Raw genomic sequence first — 24,188 nt, forward strand, 5'->3', positions numbered from 1 at the left:
GTCCTTCATTTTTGAAGGACCACCAGCATACTGAAGGTGAAGGTGCATTGCTTGGCCATGATGAGGTCCTGCAGCTCTTCGTCTCCTTACCTAGAGGACAGTGGCCCCAAAGGGGTTCTGAAGCAGGGCACGCCCCGAGGCCGCCGTTTTCTGAATGCCTGCTCCACCAGTTTGCTCTCAGAGGCAGGGTCTATCTTCCAAAAGGAGCCTTTGCCTGGTTCTTCCTGGGAACGCGGCACTTTGATGAAGTAACGGTTCAGAGAGAGATTGTGGCGGATTGAATTCTATGGAATGTAAGAAATACATAGAATTCATATAAATCTTTGCTGAGAAATAGAAACATGCTCAAGTTTAGTGCCCTGCAAAGCAGAAAGCTTGATGTTCGACTACAGAGGTAAGAGTGACATTGAGAGACAGCACTGTGCTTGAAGGAAACAGGCCCTCCCGGTGAGCAACTCAGGGAGGAATTCTGTGAAGAATCAGCTCTGGAGTTTAATCCTTCAGCTGGTCACACAGCTCAGGTGGGCACTGAGGAGTGGGGAGGAATGAGGAATCTGCACAACACGAAAAGTAGCCATTTCCAACTTTCATCTCCTTCAACCAGGAAACCAAGGCCTATTATTGCTATCACTCGACCTTTTCCAGGTAGACCTCTGCCAACTCTTCCTGTTTGGAGACAGAGATGACATGAGCCAAAATGCTGGTGTGTATCTGTAACCTCAGCACTTGGGATGCTAAAGCAGGAGGATCCCAAGTTCAAGGCCAGCTTAGGCTACACGGCAAGACCCTGTTTCAAAAAAAAAAAAAAAAAAGACTGAGCTACTCCTTTAATTTTTTTTTTTTTTTTTTTTTTTGGCAAACAACCAGCTTACAGAATCTGCCATGCCAGTTACAGTAAATTAATCTAGTATAAGGTATTTAGCAAACCAGCAAAGGCTGAGTTATGACTGAATGACTAATACCATTTTCCAGTAATAGACACTTTGCTCTGGATTTGCAAGGAATCTGTTTTTATCTGATCCCCACAACCCCATAAGGCAAACAGGGAAAATGTTCTCAACTCTTACTCCATCATTCTTTCTTCTTGAAAAGCCAGCTACAGGTTTTCTAAGGGTCTAAGGAAAGCTTTTCACTGTGATCCAACTGAAGCCATACCATTGAGGTCTAAGTGAGATTAAAGTCACAGATTAATATCAACATCTCATGTTTTTACATTAATGAGATTTTAAAATCAAATGGTTTCAAAGTGGTAATAACTCAAAATAAAATTTGGGGCTACCCAAAAATCATTTTTAAATTCCCCATTGACCTTGTCCTAAAACCACTAGCTATTGCCTGAAATTATGAACTGTCAAAGGCAGCTAAGAAATCCAACACATGTCAAACATTACCTACCCCAATTTCAGGATGTCCTACTCCTAACCCGACACAGGACACAATTAGGCCTTTGACTCCTGTGAACCTGAGGTGTGTCAAAAGCAGCTCCAAGGGGCAAGCCTGGCTGTGTCTGACTCTCACAGTCATTCACAAAGGAATTCATTGAGATTTAAGACATTTTACTAAATAAAGATACATTTATGGTTCTTTATTACCAGATATGGCTAACAACCAAACTTTCTTTCAATTCTTCCAGAAACTCAAAACATCAAAAAAGAGACGGTGAACCTTCTCCAACTACACTCAGATTTTTCAGGTTTGGAGGAAAGGCAGATTCAAAAATTGTCAGTTAAGGAAAGCAATTCCAGACCATGTAATACAGGATGAACATCCTTAATCCGAAATCTTCCAAAATCTGAACCATTCTGAGTGCTGACATGGAAAATTCCACACCTACCCTCATGTGCGAGCTTCAGTCAAAAGCAGACACAGCAAAGACGTTATATAAAATCACCCTCAGGCTGTGTGTATGAGGTATATGGGAAACGTCAATGCTTTCCATGTTCAGACACGGCTCCTTTCCCTAAAACATCTTGTTATATATAGGCAAATATTCCAAAATCAGAAAAAAATCTGAAACCTAAAACATGTTAAGTCAAGCTAAGTAAGACACTACCTATGAAAAAGGCAATCCTCACAGCTGCCTAAGTGGTCAGTAGACCCTCCCACTGCACTGTCAGCACCTCAGCAGGAGCTTGGAACTCAGGCCCCACACTCAGCAGGAAGCTCTCCACAGTCCCCAAGTGTAGACTGTAGCTGCACTGACTGCAGTAATTTGATTTGCACGCTATTATGAGAGAAAAGGACCACATAGTGGAAATGTGCAAGCAGGAAATGTCACTCCAGGGAACTAGGTTTCCTATCTATAGGATAAAGAATTAGGGATCAGAAAACTGCTGCTCTGCTACCACTAATGTCACTGTCATTCAACGCACAGGAAGATGCTACTTTCTGTTTTGACAACATAACAGGATTCAGCCTGCCTTGTTGTAATAGGATCTGAACTTTTCTCTAATTACCCTAGCAACCAGAACCTATGAGCAAAATGAGTTCAAATTTATAAATGACCACCTGTGGTTTCCCAGCCAACAAGACTAGAAAATAGGAGGAAGTGATGAGATATTCCATGTAGATATGACACAGAAAAGTACCTGCTTCCAAGGTAATGAAAAGCATACTAAATTCAGAGGCATTTCTCATTACCCATTAAGGTTACTTGGTTAAACTCAGGGTGAGTGTTTCTTCATTCTGTCCGTACATATTAAATCACAATTACTGCACTCTGATAATCTAGAGATCAACACAAAGTTTTCAATGAAAAAGGGGGATGTTATTCTTTAATCCAAATATGAAGAGAAGACCTGAAATGCTGAACAAATTCTCTTTGCCCAGAGCCTCTTCTAATGGGCTGCTGTCCAAGATCCATTCCTGACCCCTGGCTCCCACTGCTGAGGGGACCTCTAGCTCTGCACCTTTCTGTGCATCCGGCCTTCTTGGCCAGAGCCTACATTTCTCAGGGGAGTGTTTGTCTTTCTGTCTATCTGCCTATTTAGTCCCACCCAGCACTCTACTCTGTAGTGTGTACTAGGCACAGGAAGGATCTGTAAAAAAAATTTTAAGTTTTTTTACAAATATATCAAGGTGTAAGAATTGCTTCCAGATCAAGGCCAAGGATAAACTGAACATGTCCTCAAACCATCTCTGATCCCTTCAAAGGCCAAGAGCCTAGCCTTTTCAAACTTTTCATAGTTACAACAACCATCTCAATTCTGGGCTGGGTAAAATAATAAGAAATCATTTTGGATGCAGGCATGGTGGTATACACCTGTAATTCCAGCTACTAAGGAAGCTGACACAAGATGGCAAGTTTGAGGCCAATATACAAAACACTCCAAACTCTGACAAAGGGTGGGAAGGAGGGAAGAAGGACTTGTGGCAGAAAAAAATGCAACCCAAAGAAATAAATATGCCAATTTTCCAGATAGTTTCTCAGACTGTCTCATTTTTCCTAGAATTTCTTCTATAGATTAACCAAAGAATTCTTCCATGGACAGATCCTGTAAAACCCAAGCTGCTAAGAGGCAGCTGTGGGCCCTAGGGCTTGAGGAGGGCATGGTGAGCATTTGCATACTCTCTTGTGGAACTAGAGCTGGCCCCATCCAGGAGAAAAGTTCCATACCACAGCCCCACAGCCCACTGCTGATTAGGACACAGCCAGAATCGCACATTTCTTAAATAGGCTGCTCTGTTGGGAGTTTTTAATTTTTCTCTTAAAAGAAAAGGAATGCGGCATTTTGAAAAAATAAATAAATAAATAAAGTTACTGGATATCAGGAGGATAACAGCTTGAGGCCAGCCAAGGCAAAAAAGTAAGCAAGACTCCATTTCAACTAACAAGCCAGGAGTGATGGCATGAGCCTATAGTCCCAGCTACTGGGAGGCAGAGGTGGGAGAACTGGGTCCAAGGCTGGCCCAGGCAAAAATGTGAGACCTTTTCTGAAAAATAACTGAAGCAAAAAAAGAGTAGGGGTGCAGTTCAAGTGGCAGAATAAGCATGAGACCCTGGGTTCAAATGCTATACTGACAAAAACACAAACAAAAAACCCCCCAAACTTGTGCAAGGCGTGGTAGTACACATCTGTAAGCCCAGAACTCAGGAGGCAGAGGCAGGAAGATCATGAGTTTGAAACCAACCTGGACTACAAAGTGAGACCCTGTCTTTTTTATTTTTTTGGTGATACTGGAGTTTGAACTCAGGGCTTTGCACTTACTAGCCCGTGCAGGTGTTCCCCCCACACATCAAAACAAAACAACCCCTCCAAAATCCACAAAGTTGCAAATGGATAATGTTTTTGATATAAGCCAGGAGAACAAACAAACCAACAAAAAAATAGAGTGACATTCCTGCATAAGCCAGGAGAAGTCAGAATGATGTCTGACACAGAGGCTTTAAATGCCATAGCTCTGGGAAGGGCAGGTGAGATCTCCTCATAGGAAAGAAGCATGTGAGGGTCAGTATTCCAAAGCTAAGGACACAGCTGAGGACAGCAACAAGTTCAGAGTTAAAGGAGACGTGGAATAGGGCCCTCTTCCACTAGACTGTCTGCAGCCAGGAATCAGAGGTCATGTCCAGATGCCTATGACCCAGGCTGCCTGTCCTGGAGTGCTCGATCACCAAAAGGTTCCTCCTAACTCCAGTCCCAAGAGACTGAGGCCACAGCTGAGTAAAATTCTTGAATCAATGCATGAAAGAATAACACAGAAACACAATCAAACACATAAAAGTCTACTCAAGCTTTCAGAAAAAGAAATGTCCACAAACCCTGGGGAACCGGCATTTCAGATCATCAGAATGTTGCATGTAAAAAGCTGCACTTACCCCAGGCGACTCTCACACACTCACACTGTGTGACTGTGCTCCATGGGGAGCTTCTCTGCTTGACAGAGCCAAGGCCAGCAGAATATGGATATAAATTCTACTGGTTCTTTTTCTTCTATGCAGTATATTTGGTCTTGAGCCTGTAGGTACAAGCTGGCCCCAGATCTCCCAAATCCACATTTCTTTGCCTCCAATTCTTACATGTTCAAAGATACTTTGTTCTTTAATTATGTATTTTTGTGTTGTTCTTTTTGTTGGTATTATACTTTAAGTACGACTTCACCGATTCACTCTTATTGATTAAAATATGTTATATATAGCTGGCATGTATTGTGCACGTTGTTAAAAGCCCCTGCCATGGAGCTGGATATGGGGCTAGTCTCCAATCTAGTGTTTACGTGTTAACCAAGAAACACAGCCTGTGATCAGGGAGGTGAGCAGGGAACAGAAGACCCCAGAAAAGTAAGGAGGCACCAGGGAGAAGGGGTCTTATTTTCCACTAATAAAGGCATTGAGCCCCTTAAAAGAAAACACTGAAGCCAGGCACTGGTGGCTCACGCCTGTAATCCTACTGAGGATGTAGAGATCAGAAGGTTGTGGTTCAAAGCCAGCCTGGGCATCACAGTTCAAAAGAGACCCTATCTTGAAAAAACCCTTCACAAAAAAGGGATGCTAGAGGGGCTGGGATGTAGCTCGGTAGCTCGGTGGTACAGCACTTGCCTAGCATGCGTGAGGCCCTGGGTTTGATCCCAGCACCAAAAAAAGAAAAGACAAAATAAAAAAAATAAATAAATAAAAAAAAAAAAAGGGATGCTAGAGTGGCTCAAGATGTAGGCCCTGAGTCCAAACTCCAGTCCACAAAAGAAAAAAGAAAAGAAAACATTGGGGTGTGGATGGTAGACTATTATGTTTTTATTATAATGTTTATACACCTACACTTAAAAATTTAGTTTTTTCCTTAAAGTTATCCCACCCACATTACTAAGCTATAGGATTCATCAGCACATTTTTAAAGGATCATTTACTCATTAACCAAAGCCTCAAAGGAATTCTGCAGCCATTCCTGGTTACTTAAAGAACTCAAAAATCACAATCATACATTCTGTCTCTTTTATTATGTTTTTAATATTCTATATTCCAAACTTAACCTTTTCCAAATCACCTCAACTAGTGAGGTTTTACTGTATAATCAGCGAATGGCTACAGAGAACACAGATACCCAGGACAAAAAACTATACAAAGTGAAGGTTTAAAAATTATTGGTACACAGTGGGCCGGAGGCATGGCCTAAGTGGTAGAGTGCCTGGCTAGTAATTGGGAAGCCCTGAGTTCAAATCCTAGTATCACCAAAAAAAAAAAACATTGTGAGTATACAAGGGAATGAGTAAACAACGAGAATACTATGCACTGATTTCCACGTGTTCTATAGGAAGGGGCTGGAGATGTGGGTACATGAGCTGGTAGGCTCCCCATTTTAAATTAGGCATACCCATTTATCTATTTTATATACTGGCTGACAAGAGATGTCTTGAAAATAGTTTCAAAACTGTGTGCAATAAGACACCTCAAAAACTAGATAGCACTTGTTGCCCTCAACGCAGAGAAACTAAAGCAGATACTTTAAAGCAACTGAAGCCAATAGGAGAAGGGGACCAGGAACTAGAGAAAAGGTTAGATCAAGAAGAATTAACCTAGAAGGTAACACACATGCACAGGAAATCAATGTGAGTCAACTCCCTGTATAGCTATCCTTATCTCAACTAGCAAAAACCCTTGGTCCTTCCTATTTATTGCTTATACTCTCTCTACAACAAAATTAGAGATAAGGGCGAAATAGTTTCTGCCAGGTAGCGAGGGGGTAGGGGGGGATAGGGAGGGGGTGGGGGTGGGGTAAAGGAGGGGGTGGGAGAAGGGGGGAGAAATGACTCAAACATTGTATGCACATAAGAATAAAATAAAAAATTAAAACAAAAAACAAAAAAAACTGTGTGCAAACTTCAAATCTTCTGTACTTCATGAAGCAGATGAGGAAGGCCAAAGAATGCAGAAGTAAAAAACAGGCTAGACTTTAAATTCTTCCCACATTTTATATACATAAAATGAAATGCACTGGCCCAACAGCAGCATCCCAATCAACCCATACCTGTGCTTCCCACAGAGACACAGGCATTTCCAAAGCAGTAAAAGCAGTTTTCTTTGAACTGCTGCTCCTTCTGCTCTGCAGAGCAGGGAACATCAGGCCGTGGACCTCTGTTTCAGTCAGTTTTCCTCCTCTTACTCTACTTTTTTAGCCTGCATCTGTTAGAAAAGACAGCTAAATTTCCACTTAGCTCAACCAGCATCTACAAGACACAGGATAGAAATACTTAATAACAAACTGAAATGGATTTACCTGCCAGCCCTTGTCTGCAGTCCTGTAGTATGGATAATTTTTAGTGATGTGTGTATAAATTCCATTTAGGGTGAGTTGTTTATCAGGAGCCATTGTAATTGCTTGTACTATCAATTGTGCATAGGAATAAGGTGGCTTTGAATCATCCTGTATTAAAAAATAAAAAGCATTGAAGTTAGTGTAATTTTTTTTACTAAAATTCAAGATTATTGTCTTAAATGTTCCTGACAGTGTTTTTTTTTTAATTAGAAAAAAAGGAAAAAGTTCAAAGTAGTATAAAAAAGATTAAAAATCATATAAGAAGAAAACTCCAAATGCTGAAACAAAAACAGAATAAAACTGAGCAAAGATGCTGGAGCTTGGAGTCCAGGAAAATACACATTAAGCACCACCAGACTGAACCTTAGACCTTGTGGCAAAGGACAGGGCAACTGTGGTGAGGAGTAGAGCAAGCAGCAGACCAGGCCTATTCTGATGGTGATCTTCACACACACAGGAGGTTCCTGGAGTGCTCAGGGCAGAAGAGCCCACAGGCCTACTCACCACAGGGGTGAGGCATCCCCGGTCCTGGCTCATTCAGGTTGACTCAGTCATTGTGACAACTCAAAATCCCAAATGCACCAGCATAAGCCACTGGAAAGAGCTCCCAGTGAAGTGACTGGTAAAACAATGTGAATGAACAAAGCAATTTGCAAAAGAATGCATTCAAGATGATACTACTTATACAAAGTTTAAAAATGAACCATCAAAGACACAGTTAACATGCAGGAACAGGGATGCTGATAGTCAGTAAGACCTGGTGTCACAGAAGGGGCCAGGGCTTAGTTTTGGAAGCTGATGGTAGGCACGTAGATGCTTGTTGTCACTCTCCACAGAAAAATGTAACCACATGTAATCTGGCAATTCTGAAGACTCCCACATCCCACATCAAACAGCTAATATTTCCCAAGCATTAGGCCATGCCAGGCTCTGCCCAAACAGGTGCAGTGAGGACCTACAGCTGAGAAGCAACTGAGCTGGAGTCCTTCGCACCAGCACGCACCTGACCACAGAACATAAAGCCTGCATCACTGTGCTAAGGAAGCCAGTATATTTATTTGTGCTTTCTTCCCTACATATCTCTAAAAATGCTTTCATTGAAAAACATTAACATAGAAAAGTTCACAATGCATTCATGTTGGTGAAACAAATTTTGCAAAGTGAACATCAGTAGAGCAGCACTAGTTAAGAGAAGACAAAGGCAGCACTCCAGGTGCTCCTGTGTGGCCCTTTCTCTGAGGCAGAGGCCATGTTACTTCTGGCTTGACAGCCTCGCACTTCTGTGATCTGCTCAGTTCTACCACCTGAGATGGTGCTGTGTGCACATGGTGCACAGCTCTGGCTGATTCACTCCCATGGCTGGAATAAATCCTGTGTGACCATGTCACATTTCGCAGATGTGTAATGGAATACATGTTGTTTTTCTCACTTAGTGCTACATTTTCTTTCAGGAAATATTTCATTCATTTCATTATTGGATTACAATATCTTAATCAATGTCACTTTCAATTTTCTGTTTTATATAAACTTCTGTCCAAAGTCTTGAAAGGGAAATTACTGGTTCAAGTAAGAACATGGAGGGTTTTAGTATGTATATCAACAACTGTTGTTTAGAGAGGGGACTTATGTGCCCTCCCAAATATGTGCAGTTGCATAGCCTTCAGATTTGGGTGGTGGCTAAACTCTAGCACCAGTGTCTAAAAGTGTGTGACACCCACAAAGACCAGGGCATTCTCTGTCCCCTGTTGTCTCCTTGGCTCTCAGAACCTGGGTCCACAACCACCCCAGAGAGATCCTGAGGTGTTGGTTGAATGACTAAAAGAATACGTTTGCAAACCCAACACTGGGAATGTGCCCAGAGAGCACACAAAAATCACACAGATGACCACTTCACTGAGGCACAAGACATGTGCCTCTCAAAAGGTCCCAGTGTGGCTATGACTAGATACACAGGTGACAAGTCAAGACATAACATGTTATGTGGTTACATAACATCCTCAGGTCCTTTGCAGGACTATGAAACACTTACCTTTGGACTGTCTCCACCTGAAGCTTCCTTTTCATGTTCTGGCTGCGAACTGTCGGCCATTAAGTTGAGGTCGGATGGCATCACACGGCCCACTTTGTACCCTGAAGACCCCGCTCCCCGGGGGCTGGATGGGCAGGAGTTTGCAGCACTGTAGAAGGGAAAAAGGTTGCTCCTTTAGTCTGCTGTAGAGCACACAGCCCATCTTTAACAAGTATAGGATACAGGCATGCACAGATGGGAGAAGGTGAGTGGTGGGCTTGGTGAGCTTGGAAAGGCAGACTTGCTCCACCTGTGAGTCACCTGCCATTGGGCTCCCACACACACCCATGACGCCACCGCTAGCTTTCAGTGGCAAAGGTGGGAGTATGGGGGACAAGCAATACACTGACAAACATGAATGGAGAAGAGAGTGAGAGGAGAGTCCAAGCAAGAACCTGATGCAATCCTAAGGTTTCCACTGTATCGCTTAAAGACCACCCCTTCCCTGGGGCATCCTGGCTCATCAATCACACTTGGCCTGCTGTCCTCAGACGGCTGCTCCAGCTCTGTACTATATATGACTAAGGTAAACCTGCACCTTCTCCTTTACATCTATGAACTCGGTGCACTTTTTACATACACTTAGTAAGTATTCATGTTGGCTTTTCCTCATCCACTAACACATTCACTACTTAGTCCACCTGGTCATATAAAAATTCAACAAGGTAAGGGCTGGAGGCGTGGCTCCAATGGTAGAGCGCCTGCCTAGGAAGCAAGAAGTCAAGTGTGCCACTTAAGCCACATCCCCAGTAACTCGCAAAAAAAAGTGATGGGCTTAAATAGTATGGATATTAATTCCATCAGGTAACTTGGATTATTTCTCTTACTCTGTACATTGTCTGATTACTCTGTTGACACAGACTTTTGTGCAACAGAAGTTTTAATTTTCACAAAGTCCAATTTGCCTAAGACTTTGGTACGAAATCCAAGAAAGCATCGCCAAATTCAAATTCAAATGCAATGAAGCTCCTACTCTGTTTTACTGTAAGTTCTAAGTGTCACATGTAGGCTTTTGGTCCACTTTTGAGTTAATTTTTGCACATGGTTTAAGATAAGGACTCAACTTCATTCTCCCACATATGGACATCCAGTTCCCAGCAACACTTGTTAAAAACTGTTTTTCTCCCACTGAATCATCTCAGCACCTTATCAGAACTCACTTGACCACATATGCAAGGTTTATTTCTGGGCTCTATCCTAGTCCAATAGTCTATATGTATGACTTTATGCCATTTTCACACTGTTTTGATTACTGTAGCTTTGTAGTATATTTTGGAATCAGGAAGTGAGTCTTTCACCTTTGTTCTCTTTTTCTTTTTTAGTTTTTTTGAGACAGGGTCATGCTATATAGCCCAGGCTGGTCTTGAACACTCAACCAATCAACTGAGTTGGATTACAAGTGTACACCAGCACGCACAGTCAGCTTTGTTCTTTTTCAAGATTGTTTTGGCTATTTGGAGTCTCCTGAGATTCCAAATAAACCTTCGGATGGATTTTTCTCTCTGTAGAAAATATCACTGGAGTTTTATGAGAACTGCTCTGACTCTGGAGATTAATCTGGGTAGAAGTAACATCTTAACAACACTAAGTCTCCCAATCCATGAACACAGAGTGTGTATTTCCCATTTGTTTATGTTTCTTTAATTTCCAGAATGCCTATTTCCACCCCCCCTTACCTTTCTTCTTCTTTTTTTTTGTGGTGCTAGGCATCAAACCCAGGTCCTTGCATATGCTAGGCAAGTGCTCTCCCACTGAGCTGTATCCCTAGCCCTTAGCTTTTTTGAGGTAGGGTCTGGCAAGTTAGGTCAGGCTCACCTTGAACTTGCTATATAGCCCAGGTTGGTCTTAAATTCTCAATCCTTTTCCCTGCCTCTGGGTGCATAGATTATAGATGTATGCTACCAAACCTAGCTCCAGAAGGCCTATTCTTTTCTTCTCTTCCTTCCCTCCCTCCCTTCCTTTTTTGCTAATACTGGAGTTTAAACTCAGGACTTCACACCTGCTAGGTAATTGTTCTACCACTTGAGCCACACCCTCAGTCCCAAGAAGGCCTATTCTTCATGATGGTTTTTGAGACAACAAACATCTACTTGAAGTAACCTTGCTCTCCATGTTTCTCTTTTCCTTATATGGACACTGCCTCACTTCATCAGCTTCCAGCCCAACATCTCTGAACACCATGCTTTCAATTAAGTTGCAGAGTTCAGATGGAAAGATAGTTGAAGGTGAGGTAGAAATGGTCAAAAAACCTGTGACCATGTTGGGCTAGGTGCCCATGGCTCATGCCCATAATCCCAGCTACTCAGGAGGCAGAGATCAGGAGGACTGTGGTTTGAAGCTAGCCCAGGAAAATAGTTCTGCAAGACCCTATCTCGAAAAACTCTTCACAAAAATAGGGCTGATGGAGTGAACTCAGGGTAAAGGACCTGAGTTCAAGCTGCAAAAAAGAAAACAAAAAGATGTTTTAAGCCTGAAGCCATCCTGTAATCCTAGCTAATTGGGAGGCAAAGATGAAGAGGACTGTGGTTCAAAGCAAAACAGGGGAAATAGTTCTCAAGATTCTACCTCAAAAATACCCAGTACCATCAAAAAAAAAAAAAAAAAAAAGACACTTTAGAAACAGCTATTTAATGGTATAATCCATAGTTTCCTTTGTGCCCTCTGTCCCTCAGTCACACATCAGGGACACTGCTTCCGAGACAAGAGGACACCCCGCCCCACACCCCACACACACTCTCTGTCAGTCATGCCTGGTTCACAGACCTGGGCAGCAGGTGCCTGACACTGGAGAGACAAGTGCGTCCATGCGTTTGTTTCCCCCAAGGTCAGCCTACATGTCACAAAGATGCACACGTGTCACTCCACTCACAGCCAGCAGAACACAGCGCACTGACCAGGTCTGCACCTGAGCCCCACACCCACAGTCAGATGGAGCTTTGCTGTGACCACTTGCTTCAACTGCCCACTCTAGGAACTACACAAAGACAGTCCGCAGCTCTGTGGCTGTTCTTCCCCATCTGTGACGCTCCTGAGACCCCTACACATACACTGATTCTAAGGCCCACCAAGGCAGAGAATTGGGGCTTGGAGCTGCATTCTCTGCTTCTTAAGGTTTCCATTCTCTCTTAGGACATCACGATGAACAGTACTTGGCCACTTTAATGTAGCCAAACTAAAGTACAAGTTTTAGCATTTTACATGAAACTATTGCAAACAAATTCAAAGTTCAATTTAAAATCTACCTCAGACTTTTCACCAACATTATAATCATCAACTTGTACTCCACTAAAAAGAATTCGTAAGCAAAAACTAGGAACACAATGGTGGTATATGCCTGTAATCCTAGCACTTGAAAGGCTAAGGTAGGAGGACTGCAAGTTCAAGGCCACCCTGAACTATACAGTTCAGGACCCTGACTCAAAAAAATGCCACGTTTGTGAGAATTACATCACACAACATAGAAATTGAAAGTACTCTCCAGAAACTCAAGGGTATTTTAAACACCTTAACATCTCCCTCTCCAGGTGGTCAGTCAGGTGAGAGGGGAAGAGTGTCACTTTGGGAGCTGCTGCATGACTAAGGACCTTCGAGTGCCCTATTGCCCCTCCTGTACCTGATGGTTCCCGTGGGGGAGGGGAGGGGACTGATGAGGTGGGCCATGGTATCTGGAATGTTGATGGTCAGGGGCGAGATGTGTGGCTGCACAGGCTTCACTGGTGACTCAGGTGCCTCCTGCTTCTCCCTCTTCTCACTGGACAGAGCAGTGAAAGTAATCTTGATGTTTGTGCTCGGAAACCTGAATGTGCACCTGCAAAAGAAAAGCTGATGGTTAGCGCCAGTCTTCTGCCCCCAGAGTCCCTGAGCATCCCCATAGGCACTGCAAGTGAGAATTCACACCCTCCCACTCACCTGCCATGTCCTAAGAGTCACTTAATAAGCAGAACCATACATGAGGCACTGCACGACTTTTAAGACACTAGTCAGACCAGGCAAATAGGAAAATAAAAAGTGTAAGCCCTCATAATACAAATGCACTCAATCTGCATTACACCTTGAGGTCTGATAGATTTAAAGAAAGACTTGGAAATGGGAATGTAGCTCAGTGGCACAGTGCTTGTCCAGCATGAACGAGGCTCTGGGTTCCATTTCCAGCACTGCCCCCCACCCCAAAATGTATGTATGAATGACCATGTAAATAAATAAATAAATAAATAAATGACTTGAACACCATTTGGTGTACACCATCCCTTCAGAAAATAAACATACAAGTATATCTGGGTCACTAAGCCATAGACAATTTTGTGGTAGTTTTCTTATTTACAAAGAAAAGTCAGCCAGGTATGGTGGTGCATGACTACAGTCCCAACTACTTGGAAGGCTGAGGTAGGAGAATCACTTGAGTCCACCAGTTCAAGACTAGCCTAGAAAACACAGTGAGAAGAAATAAGGATCCTTTTCTTCTCTTTCCAGTGATGGTACTGGAGTTTGAACTCAAGGATTCAGGAGCTCTACCACCTGAGCCACACCACCAGTCCCTTTTATTATAGTTATTTTTTACTTTAGTTATTTTGGGGACTGTTTATGCCCATGCGCGCCTGGACCTCGGTCCTCTCTATGCTTCTGGTGTAATTGGGATGACAGATGTATGCCACAGTGCCCAGCTTTTTACTGGTTGAGATGGGGGTCTCATTAATTTTTGCCTGGGTTGACCTCGAACCCTGACCATACCAATCTTGGCCTTCCAAGTAGCTGGGATTATTACAGGCATGAGCCACTGCACCTACCCATTCCTTTCCTTTGGAAAAAAAGAAAACCCTTGTATCACCTTTCTCACTGAGCAAACAAGAGCCAGAGACATTAAGTCACACAAGAAAAGGTTTATAACCTAGCACTCTGGGTTACCTTTAATATTGCTTCCTTGATATGACAATTAAAAAAAAACAGGTAATGAAGCCAAATACCTTCAAAGGATAAAATTTAAAACAGCCCCAGTCTCTTATGGTCTGAATCTCGATTCTGAGACTAGCTAAACAACACTTCATTCTATGTCTACAAAGGGCCCAGACAATGGTGCTTGGCTCAGCTTCATCTGTGCATCCACCCAGATACTCCACTGGAGGAAACCTCTACCCATCACCTTATCCTACTGATGCCTGCCCAGGAAAGGGCCTGCCTTTGGAGGACAGAGACTGTCACCTGTCCCTCCCACCTCCAGAGATATCTTCAAGGCGACACATGCCAATGCTCTACTTGGGGCAAGAAAGGGCACCACTCACCTAACATTGTCTGAGTGCCCCCTCCAAACTCATGGTGAAACCTAACTGTCACTAAGCAGTACTGAGAGGTGGAGCCTGGGGTGATTAGGGTCACAAGGCTCTGCCCCATGGAGGATTAATGCTGTTATCTCAGGAGTGGGTTCCTGGTCAGTGACAGGTCTGGCCTGATTTCTCTGTCTGTCTCCTGTATTCTCAGTGGCCCTTCTGCCTGGTTAGGACACAGATGTAGGCAACATTCTCTTTGACTTCCCAGCTTCCAGAACCAGGAACCAAATGAATCTTTATTATAAATTATCCAGTCTGTGGTACGGTTATGGCAGCTGAAAACAGACCAAGCCACACTCTGTCCTCTGAACTGACTGCCCTGGGATCCCACTTCCTTCCCTAGCCTTTCCTTGTGAGGTACACCCAGGACTGTCAGTCCAGTGCAGTCTCAGTGGGTGGAGCAGAACATAATGGGAATAGCTATCAGCTCCCTTCTTGGTGTACAGCACACCACACTTTGCCAGGCTCCTGCCCTGGAGGGCTTCTTATCATTCCTTACTAGACTGCCCTTCTTTCTACCTCTCCCAATGGATTGGTGTTCAAGGGCTAGATCCCAGGTTCCACATTTCTCCTTCAATGCTCACTCTTGGGTAAACTTATCCAAGCCTTTTACCTTGAACTCCACACACACACACAACCAAATGACTCTGAAATCCCTCTGACCTCCATCTCCAGTCACCCTCCCAAAACCTCTATCTGTACCCAAAGGGGGTCTCAAACATGACTCCCAGAGAGGCTCTTCTCTCAGGCTCCTCTCAGCAGTGAATAGCTGCCCAGTCCACAAACACAGATGTCACCCATCCACCTGCCAGTGCTGTCAGCTCTCACCTTTAACACATACCCATTCATCAAAAGTGAAAATGGCTGCTCTGCCACAGCTCCAGTTAAGACACACACAAAACACAAGCCACCTCCTTGTCTTGGTCATCTTCTAGGAGAAAATGTTCACAGATTGCACATCAATGAAGGACATTTATCCAGAGGACATAAATTGTTATCCTAATGCATGCCTGTAATCTCAGCTGAGAGGCAGCGGCAAGTAGATCCCATGTTCAAGGCTGGCCCAGGCAAAGTTAACAAGACTCCATCTCAAAAACAAAGTAAAAACAAAGGGATGTGTCTCAAGTGTTAGAATGCTTGCTGAACAATTCAAGGACCTGGGTTCAAGCCCCAGTAGTATACAAAAGAAAAAAAATTAGAAAATGAGCAAAAGGATAGAACAGACATTTTATCTAAGATGTGCAAGTTGCAAATACACACAGAAAGGAGGCTCAGCATCACTAGCCATTGGGCAGTGCAAACCAACACCCCAGGATAGCTGGGTATATTTATAGTCCCAGCTACTTTGGGAGGCTGAAGCTAAAGGATCATCTGAGTCCAGGAGTTCAAGGGCAGCCTGGGCCACACAAGGAGACGCAGTCTCTTAATAAATAATTAAACAAATAAATAAAACACATATATATACAATTAAAAAAAACTCATGAGACACCGGTGAGCACCCATAAGAAAAACGGATGAGACTAACAGAACTAAGCGTTGGTGAAATGTTGATACTGTCACTTTGAAATCAGTTGGACAGTTTCTCATCAACCTAAACACACTAAGCAACTGTACTTCTGGGCATTTATCCTGGAGAAAAATATTCACACAAAAATCTGTACACAACTTACACAGCATCTTGTACCAAACTGGACACTACAGCTGTGAACAAAATATGGCTCATTTGTCTCAACACACAACTTGCATGGATCTTAAAGGCATTTGCTGAGTGGCAAAAAGGAGTCTCCAAAAGCTTTGCCTGTATGATTCCATCTACAACGTTCTCAAAATGACCAAATCACAGATGTAAGAGCACCCAAGTAGTGGCCAGGGGCTAGGAAGGATGAGACATGTGGCTCCAAAGGGGCAGCACCAGGGAGGCCTCTGTGCAAAGGAGCTCTTTGAATCAGGACCACAGGAATGGTTCATGCATTTGTACATGAGACAACATGTCACAGGATTACAGACATACCAAAAAGAGAATGTATGCAGGGCTAGGGCTTGGCTCGGCAGTACAGCACTTGTCTAGCATTCATAATGCCCTTTGTTCCATCCCCAGTACTACAAAGAAACAAAACCAAACCAAAAACAAAACAATGAAGAACCAGACAGTGGTTCATGCTTGTAATCCCAGTCCTTGAGAGGCTATGACAGAGAGATTGTGAGTTTGAAGCAAGCCTGAGCCACAGAGTGAGATCCTGTTCAAAAAACAAGAATAGGCTGGTGGAGTGGCTCAAGTGGTACAGCGCCTGCCTAGCAAGCACAAAACCCTAAGTTCAAACCCCAGTACCACCAAAAACAACAAAAATGTATACACATATGCCTATACCCCCAAATTCAGGTCACCATACTGCCACTTCAATCTCCATCTGCATGAAGGTTCTCAGCTACACTCCTACCCCCAGCTGGTAAGGGGGTAGGAGTGACAAGGTCTGGAGACAGGCTGTTATGACCTGGGGAGGCCTGGCAGAAGTCAGCTCTAACCCAGAGAATGGTCTGCCCAGCATCCCACGGGCTGGACATTTCCCCCTGCTGCTTTCCTCATGGCACCCCTGCCCAGGCCAGGGTGAGTCTTTGAGACAGTGACATCTGCACACAGTATAGATCCTGAGACATAAACAGCCTGGAGGGAAATCAGCATAAAGCTACTAACCCAATGCCCCAGTGGTTGAGTCAGCCCTTGTTACCCCCTCTTGATCTTCATGGCCCTTTGTTCCTCACTTCCCAACTGCCAGCATGCTCCCTGGTCCTCACAGCCCTTCCTTCTTTCTTGGGTGGGTGGGCTGTCCCCCCAACAGGATGTAAGCTTTATTAGGGCAAAGCCCTGGCCTGCTGGTTCCACTGCTGGAACCAGTAGCCTAGAAGACTCCCTGATATTATATACAGATCAGGCATTCAACAGACACTTACTGAATTAATGTAAAAGCAGCCAGGTGCTGGTGGCTCATGCCTGTAATTGGGAGGCTAAGACTGAATCACAGTTTGAGGCCAGCCCAAGCAAAAAGGTAGCAAGACCCCACTCAACCAATAGCTGAGCAAAGTGGCACATACGTGTCACTGAAAGCTATATAGGATGCTGGCTGAGATCAGAAGGACTGTGGTTCCAAGTCAGCCTGAGCAAAAAACTTCATGAGACCTTCATCTTCATAGAAAAAACTGACAGTGGTGAATGCCTGTCATCCCAGCTACTTGGGAGGTAGAGGTAGGAGGATCCCAGTTTAAGGCCAACCAAGGTAAAGTTAGCTGGAGACCCTATCTGAAAAACAAACTAAAAGCAAAAGAATTAGGGGCTCAAGTGGTAGAGGGTACAGTGCTTGCCTGGTAAGCACAAGGCCCTGAGTTCAAGCCCCAGTATCGTACTGTAACAAGGAAAAAAAAGACCTCACCGCTTCTGGGAATGGTAGAGTACACCCATAAACCTCAGCTACTTGGGAGGCTGAGGCAGGAGGATTGCAAGTTGGAGGCCAGCCTGGGAGGGAGGGAGGAAGGGAAACTAGATAGCTGGATAGATAGATTGGTCAGTCAGTCCTGTATCAAAAACCAAAAAAATGTACAAAATAAAGACACCTTTTGTGCACATGAGGTATACTCTACATCCTTATAAATTATTAACTGAATCAACTAAGACCAAGAGATAAACACAGACCTTTGTTGTTACCTAAATGGACAGAAACAAAGAAAGGGACTTTTAAAGGAAAAGAACCACAAAACAAGAAATGCCAAAATGCTTCAAAGTGCATCCCAAACACTGCTGCTGAGAAATCTTAATTGTAAAAGGTGGTGCCATGCTGGCACCCACAGTGTGAGCCAAAAGTGCCATATAAACTCCAAGAGCAGAGGATCAGAAACCCTTCATATTAAGTGTCCACTGTAGGTATGTTCCAAATTCAAATGCCCATTTAGTGTACGTTTGAAAAGGAAACCAATCACGTCAGGTGTTTCTGATTCTAGTAAACCTGACTCCAGAGATTCAAAGGGAAGTTCCTCCAGATCCATTCACTGTGTCAAGGGACAGCCACCAATGTGTAACAGGGAAATGGTGCAGTGCAGTGCTCAACCAGGACCTGTGGGCAGCCTCAGAACTTCTGTCCACCATCTCTTGAGGCCTGCTCACTGCTGACCTGTAGCCATCCCCTGGGACTTTTAGGGAACCACCCAATCAGGGTCACACCAACTCTGAAGTCAGCCCAACAGCAAGCCAGCCAGAGGTCTCACTTGCTGAAACTGTGCAGGCTCCACAGGAATCCAGGGCATCCCTCCCAACAGGACTCCTACCACAATGACCAGAGAGATAGCTATGGACCCCTGGTGGTTGGTGGTGTGAGGAAAGCAGTCTTTTGTATCAAAGTGTGTCACCATTTTACCTGCTTACAGTTCCAGGTTCTGGTTCACTGAGCTCCATTTTCCCGCCAAATGGAGCTCACCTACCCCACCCCCAGATTCCAACTGTAACATTCGCCAATCGCCAGCAGATTGTGCACCCAAGCTCGACCCACCTGAGTAAATGGGCAGGGCCCAGGGCACACTGTGTCAGCATTAAAAAGAAGGACCAACTGCCTGTTTCTCATGTTTGCTGTGCCCCTGCACCTGTGCACCCTTCTGCAGAAATAAATTTTGCCTTGCTGAGACAATTCTCCATTTTTGTGTCTTCAGTTGTGACCCTAGTGGTCGTCGGGGGTCTTATTTCTAAAAGTGTCCAGTAACTGAAATCAAAGAGCCTGTAGAACACCAGTGGCACAAATTACAGAAACCAAGGAAACTTGCTGGGAAATTGCTTATCAATACTGATGCCAAAAATGCCTATGTCAAAAATTAGATACTGCACTGTACCTGCCTCATAAAGGAAAAGCCACAAAAAAGTAAAGAGTAAAACAACACCAGTGAACTTGGAGTTAACATTACCTGTAATGCTCTTGCAATGTTATTTTTTAACTGAATATTAGCAATTTGGGACAGAATATGTTCATCAAATCGGCACTGAGGCAGTAACTGTGAAAAGACCATCTACTGGAAACACACTGCCAGGATGGCCACCAGCATCACTGGCTCCCTGACCATCACCTCTTCTACCTCTTCCACCATCAAGACTCAGGCCAGGGTATATTCATGCAAGAAATCCCAAGCGTATCAGAGGCAGTGGACAGTGTTTAGCATGTGACCATAACTCTGAATTTGATCCAGAAGGAGTAAAAGACACCTGACAAGTTAGATGTACCAACATGGCAAAACCGACATAGACTAAAACTTGTTACTTTGGGGTACAAAAAGCCAGGAGGGGACATATGCAAATGTGTTTTGAGTATTCTTTAATTAACCTGAACCTCATCCTAATTAGAAGACAATAAAACAGAAACAAGGGTGGACAGAGAGGGTGAGTCTGTCACTTGTATCATTGGTACATGAGTGGCTGCAGGGACCTCTGTTCCCTTAAGTGTCCTGGAGGACCATGGCATAGCAGGAGACACACACCAGGATTCAAGGGAACCTGCCAAGAGACTAGAAAGTCCCTCAGGTCCCCAGCTTCTGCTGGCCCCAGCAGTTGGTACGCATCTCTCCAACATCCTAATAGTCATGGTTCCTGTTTCACCAAGCAGGCCGAGCTGCTAGAACAAGATCTGTTATCTGACACCGTGGCCACAGGCAGCACCAACTCTAAACCTGGGCCACTGGGCTTTAAACCTGCCCCCCTGCTATGGGCCCTGGCATGGCTGTTATCGCTCTGTCCCTCAGTTTCTCTACAATGCAGTATAATGAGGATTAATTTAGCCCATATTCATCAAACACTCATGTTTGTTAAAATGAAAAAAAAAATTTTCTGGCAGGACTGGTGTTTGTACTCAGGGCTTTGCACTTGCAAAGCAGGAGCTTGCTGGGCACCAGTGGCTCAAGCCTATAATCCTAGCTACTCAAGAAGCAGAGATCAGGAGAACTGAGTTTTGAAGCCAGCCCAAGCAAATAGTTCATGAGACCCTCTCTTGAAAATACCCAACACAAAAAAGGGCTGGTGGAGGTGGAGTGGCTCAAGTGGTAAAAGTGCCTGCCTAGCAAATGTGAGGTCTGAGTTCAAACCTAGTACCAGAAGAAAGAGGGAGGGAGGGAGGGAGGGAGGGAGGAAGGAAGGAAGGAAGAAAAAAAGCAGGGGCTCTACTGCTTGAGCCACGCCTCCACTGCATTTTGTGGGGATGGGGACGGGGTTTGGGGGGATGGGGGAGGGTCCTTGAAAACTCTTTGCCCAAGCTGACCTTGAACCACCATCCTCCTGATTTCAGTCTCCCAAGTACCTAAGATTACAGGCAAGAGCCGCTGGCAACCAGCTTTAAAATAAAAACTTTAAAGACCCAGAGTCCTACTTCAAGATGTTGGTACTTTTTCCCAGATGGACATACTGTTCATTACTGGTCTACTCTGAGATTCTGCAGAGTCACCCATGCCCAGCAGAACATACTCCCTGCTTGTCCGCACACAAGAAAGCCACAGCAAAGAGCATGAACTCTAACAGGGAAAGGCAAGGAGGGTAAGGTGCTCCCTCCCGTGGGACAGCAACAGGGCTTCAAGTGGCCTGTGTGTCCCCTTGCTGTTTATTTTGCTTTTCACGACAAGAACACACCCTCCATACTACTCGGCAACAAGGTCTATAGGGTACACAGAGTACTCTGAGTACTGCCAGCAAGGCAGGGTACCACCACACTGAGGACATCCTTTGTTTGCATCTGATTCCCAATGTTTCCAACTAAGGACAGGATGAATGATACTGTGAGTGGCTACCTTCACCTCACAGGATCCAGGACACAGCATGGTCAGGCCACCTGGCCACAGGCTGACCAGTTGTCTGTCCCTATACTGGCCATGACAGGACACTGGTGCCCAGCCACCACTCCTTGGTTTGCATCTTAATTTAACGGTAAGGTTCTATATTTACGAGTCATGAGATACATGTAAAAGCTATCCAGATATCCTGGTGATTGTCTGTTTCTTAATCTGGGTTCTGACAGCAGGGTTGAGAGTGCTTATGTATAAAAACTCAGCTGTTGTATGTGCATGGTATATGTGCTTTTCTGTACAGAGAGTACACTTCAGTAGACAGGTGTCCAAGTAGGTGGGTGTTGAAATTGGCAAAATGTGGATAGTGTGACAGGCACATGAGGATTCACTGCCCATTCTGTTATATTTTTGTGGGAGTTATGTGTCTTTACTTGCATTGTGATTACATTTTCTCCTTTGACAGAGATCTGAGGAAGGTAGGCAGTGGCATCACTGCTAATGGTCTGTGGTTATGAAGAGGAAATCCACATGGATTAAGACAGTTCACACCTGTAATCTCAGCTACTTGTGAAGTTAAAAGAAATCAGGAGACTTACAGTTCAAGGACGGCCTAGGCAAAAAGTTACCGAGACTGCATCTCAACAAACAAGCTGGGTGTGGTAGTTCACACTTAAAATTCTAGTTATGCTAGGCATAAGTAGGAAGATCACAGTAGCAGGCCAGTCCAGGCAAAATATGTAAAACCCCATCTGGAAAAAAACCTGAAGTGAAGAGGACTGGGAACATAGCACAAGTGGTAGAGTTCTTGCCTAGCAAGCACAAGGCCGAGTTCAAACTCCAGTACCACTAGACAAACAAACAAAAACACACATGGAAATATCTGGACTAAAATGGCACTGCATAAACAGCTTCCCCTCAAGCACTTCAAGGGGAGCACACAAGTGATGAGAACCTGGGAAAATGTCAATTTTTCTTTAATGGTGAAGCAATTTCAAAAGGAAAAGGAAAAAGTTGCAAATTTTCACAAGGCCCGCAAAAGCTCAAGACCTAGAGCTGTGGAAGGCTGGGAGCAGTGCTTTTTACAGCTGTGTGGGATGCCTAACAGAAGAAATGTCAACTCACTATGGCTCCTGATTCCTGACCTGCTCCCAGGCAGCCAGCCCCAGACTAATCCAGGGAAGTGTGCCCAGTGTGGGGGAACACAAAACAGCATCATGGCCACATGCATGCCAAATGACCTTTTCTTACTCCCATACTCTCTCATTCACCCAGCACAATTGACTATTCTGTCACCAGGCTCCCAAATCATGGTCCAAGAAGCCCATGGTGTGTAGTGACACCACACTATGAGGGCCATTTTGATGCCCTCTTCCCCTGGCAGAATAGTGACATTCACCAAACATTTTCCCAAACCACATTCCTCCAGCGCAGCACTCCATATCCTAGTCGGCACAGGCTGAATCCTGCTGCTAGAACAAATAGCCCTTTCCACAGTGTGCATCTCAATTTAGGTCTAGCTCCCACCACACAGCCCCCTTCATAATGGCTGCTCTGACTGCAGTTCCTTCACTTTGGGGCCTAGCACTATACGGTAGTCCCTTTAGACACTGACAGCCTCAAGTCTGAGGGACACACAGGATGGAAGCAAGCCCTGGACTAGGCCTGTGGCTAGTGGGCAGGGCAAAACCTAGGGCCAACAATCCTCACATTGGGAATCGCAGGATGTCTGGAGACCTGGTTAGATCATTTCTACTTACTCACCTGACAGAGACATGAGGTAGACTTGCTAACCTGCTCTCCAGAAAAACAAGGATAGGCAGTAAAGCTGCCACTTACCTGTGACAGCTGACAAAGGCCATCTAACAGTTAAAGAAGGGAAGAAAACCCTACATTTCCTCCTTAGGATGGGCAAAGGAAGACACTGAATTGGCATAAGGGAAATGTCTGTCAATAAAAGCAACATACAAGGTGGACACTGCTCCAAGGCCATCAGTGATCTGGCCTAAGCAGCAGAATCTTCTGCCATATGTAAGGAAATGTTTTAACAGTCCCACTTGACTGACTAGACTAAGAGGCACAATAGGCATGAGGACTAGAGTGTGGCACTCACAGCCGTGTGGTGGCAGTGAGGACAGCAAGACAGATGGGTGTCTAACTGACTCCAAAGGTGGAAATAGCAGTCTTACTGCTGATACACAGTTCCTCAGGAGCCGTGGCTCACAGGGCAGAGGGAGCACCACTACCAATCACTGGGTGCGTGAAATGAGACAGGGCAGCTGGGTCTGTCTTGAATACGGTTGGTAAGTGTCAACCAATGATGTCCAACTGGTCCTTGGGGAAGTCTGGGATCTAGACAGCCTCAGAAAGAAAAGGTGTGAACCTCATTGTGGAGCCCTCAGAAACCTGATGGAGACAACAGTGTGGGAACTCAGTGGAGCATTGCCTAGAAGGAAGGACACTGATATAGTCCAGACATAGGCCCCAGTCCTGACTGCCACAGCTGTGAGTGGGTTTGTTTTTCTTTGCAAAGACAGAAAGAAGAGACTCTTCTTTCCCAGTCCCAAGAAGGATGGAAGTCAAAGAAACCCCTCAAACGGACCTATGAGCACTTTCACCATTGTCTTTTTGCTACTGTCCTCTCATGTATAAAAAAAAGACTGAAAGTTGATCATCTGAGTGCTCACCATCAGAGGCTAATTACATTCATCAGTGACTCTCTGCCTCACCAAGTTAACACAACATGTCACCAAA

At 44.5% G+C, this 24,188-nt stretch overlaps 1 protein-coding gene and 1 non-coding gene across 3 annotated transcripts in view; both read right to left on the reverse strand.

Moving 5' to 3' along the window:
• The window catches only part of Foxk2 (forkhead box K2), a 59,968-nt gene that overhangs the window by 15,531 nt on the left and 20,249 nt on the right, over nucleotides 1-24,188 (reverse strand). For both annotated transcript variants that reach the window (XM_074044822.1, XM_020168135.2), the window contains exons 2-5: nucleotides 12,929-13,123; nucleotides 9,277-9,424; nucleotides 7,209-7,355; nucleotides 91-284 (exon numbers count right to left, since the gene is read on the reverse strand). In XM_074044822.1, the coding sequence (XP_073900923.1) occupies nucleotides 91-284; nucleotides 7,209-7,355; nucleotides 9,277-9,424; nucleotides 12,929-13,123 (684 nt within the window). The remainder of the gene's footprint in view (nucleotides 1-90; nucleotides 285-7,208; nucleotides 7,356-9,276; nucleotides 9,425-12,928; nucleotides 13,124-24,188) is intronic.
• Nucleotides 4,932-5,062, reverse strand: LOC141414470 (small nucleolar RNA SNORA38). The gene has a single exon (XR_012439497.1). It is a non-coding gene; the product is annotated as a small nucleolar RNA SNORA38 (small nucleolar RNA).

Source organism: Castor canadensis, chromosome 11 (genome assembly GCF_047511655.1).
Source record: "Castor canadensis chromosome 11, mCasCan1.hap1v2, whole genome shotgun sequence".
Lineage (NCBI taxonomy): Eukaryota > Metazoa > Chordata > Mammalia > Rodentia > Castoridae > Castor > Castor canadensis.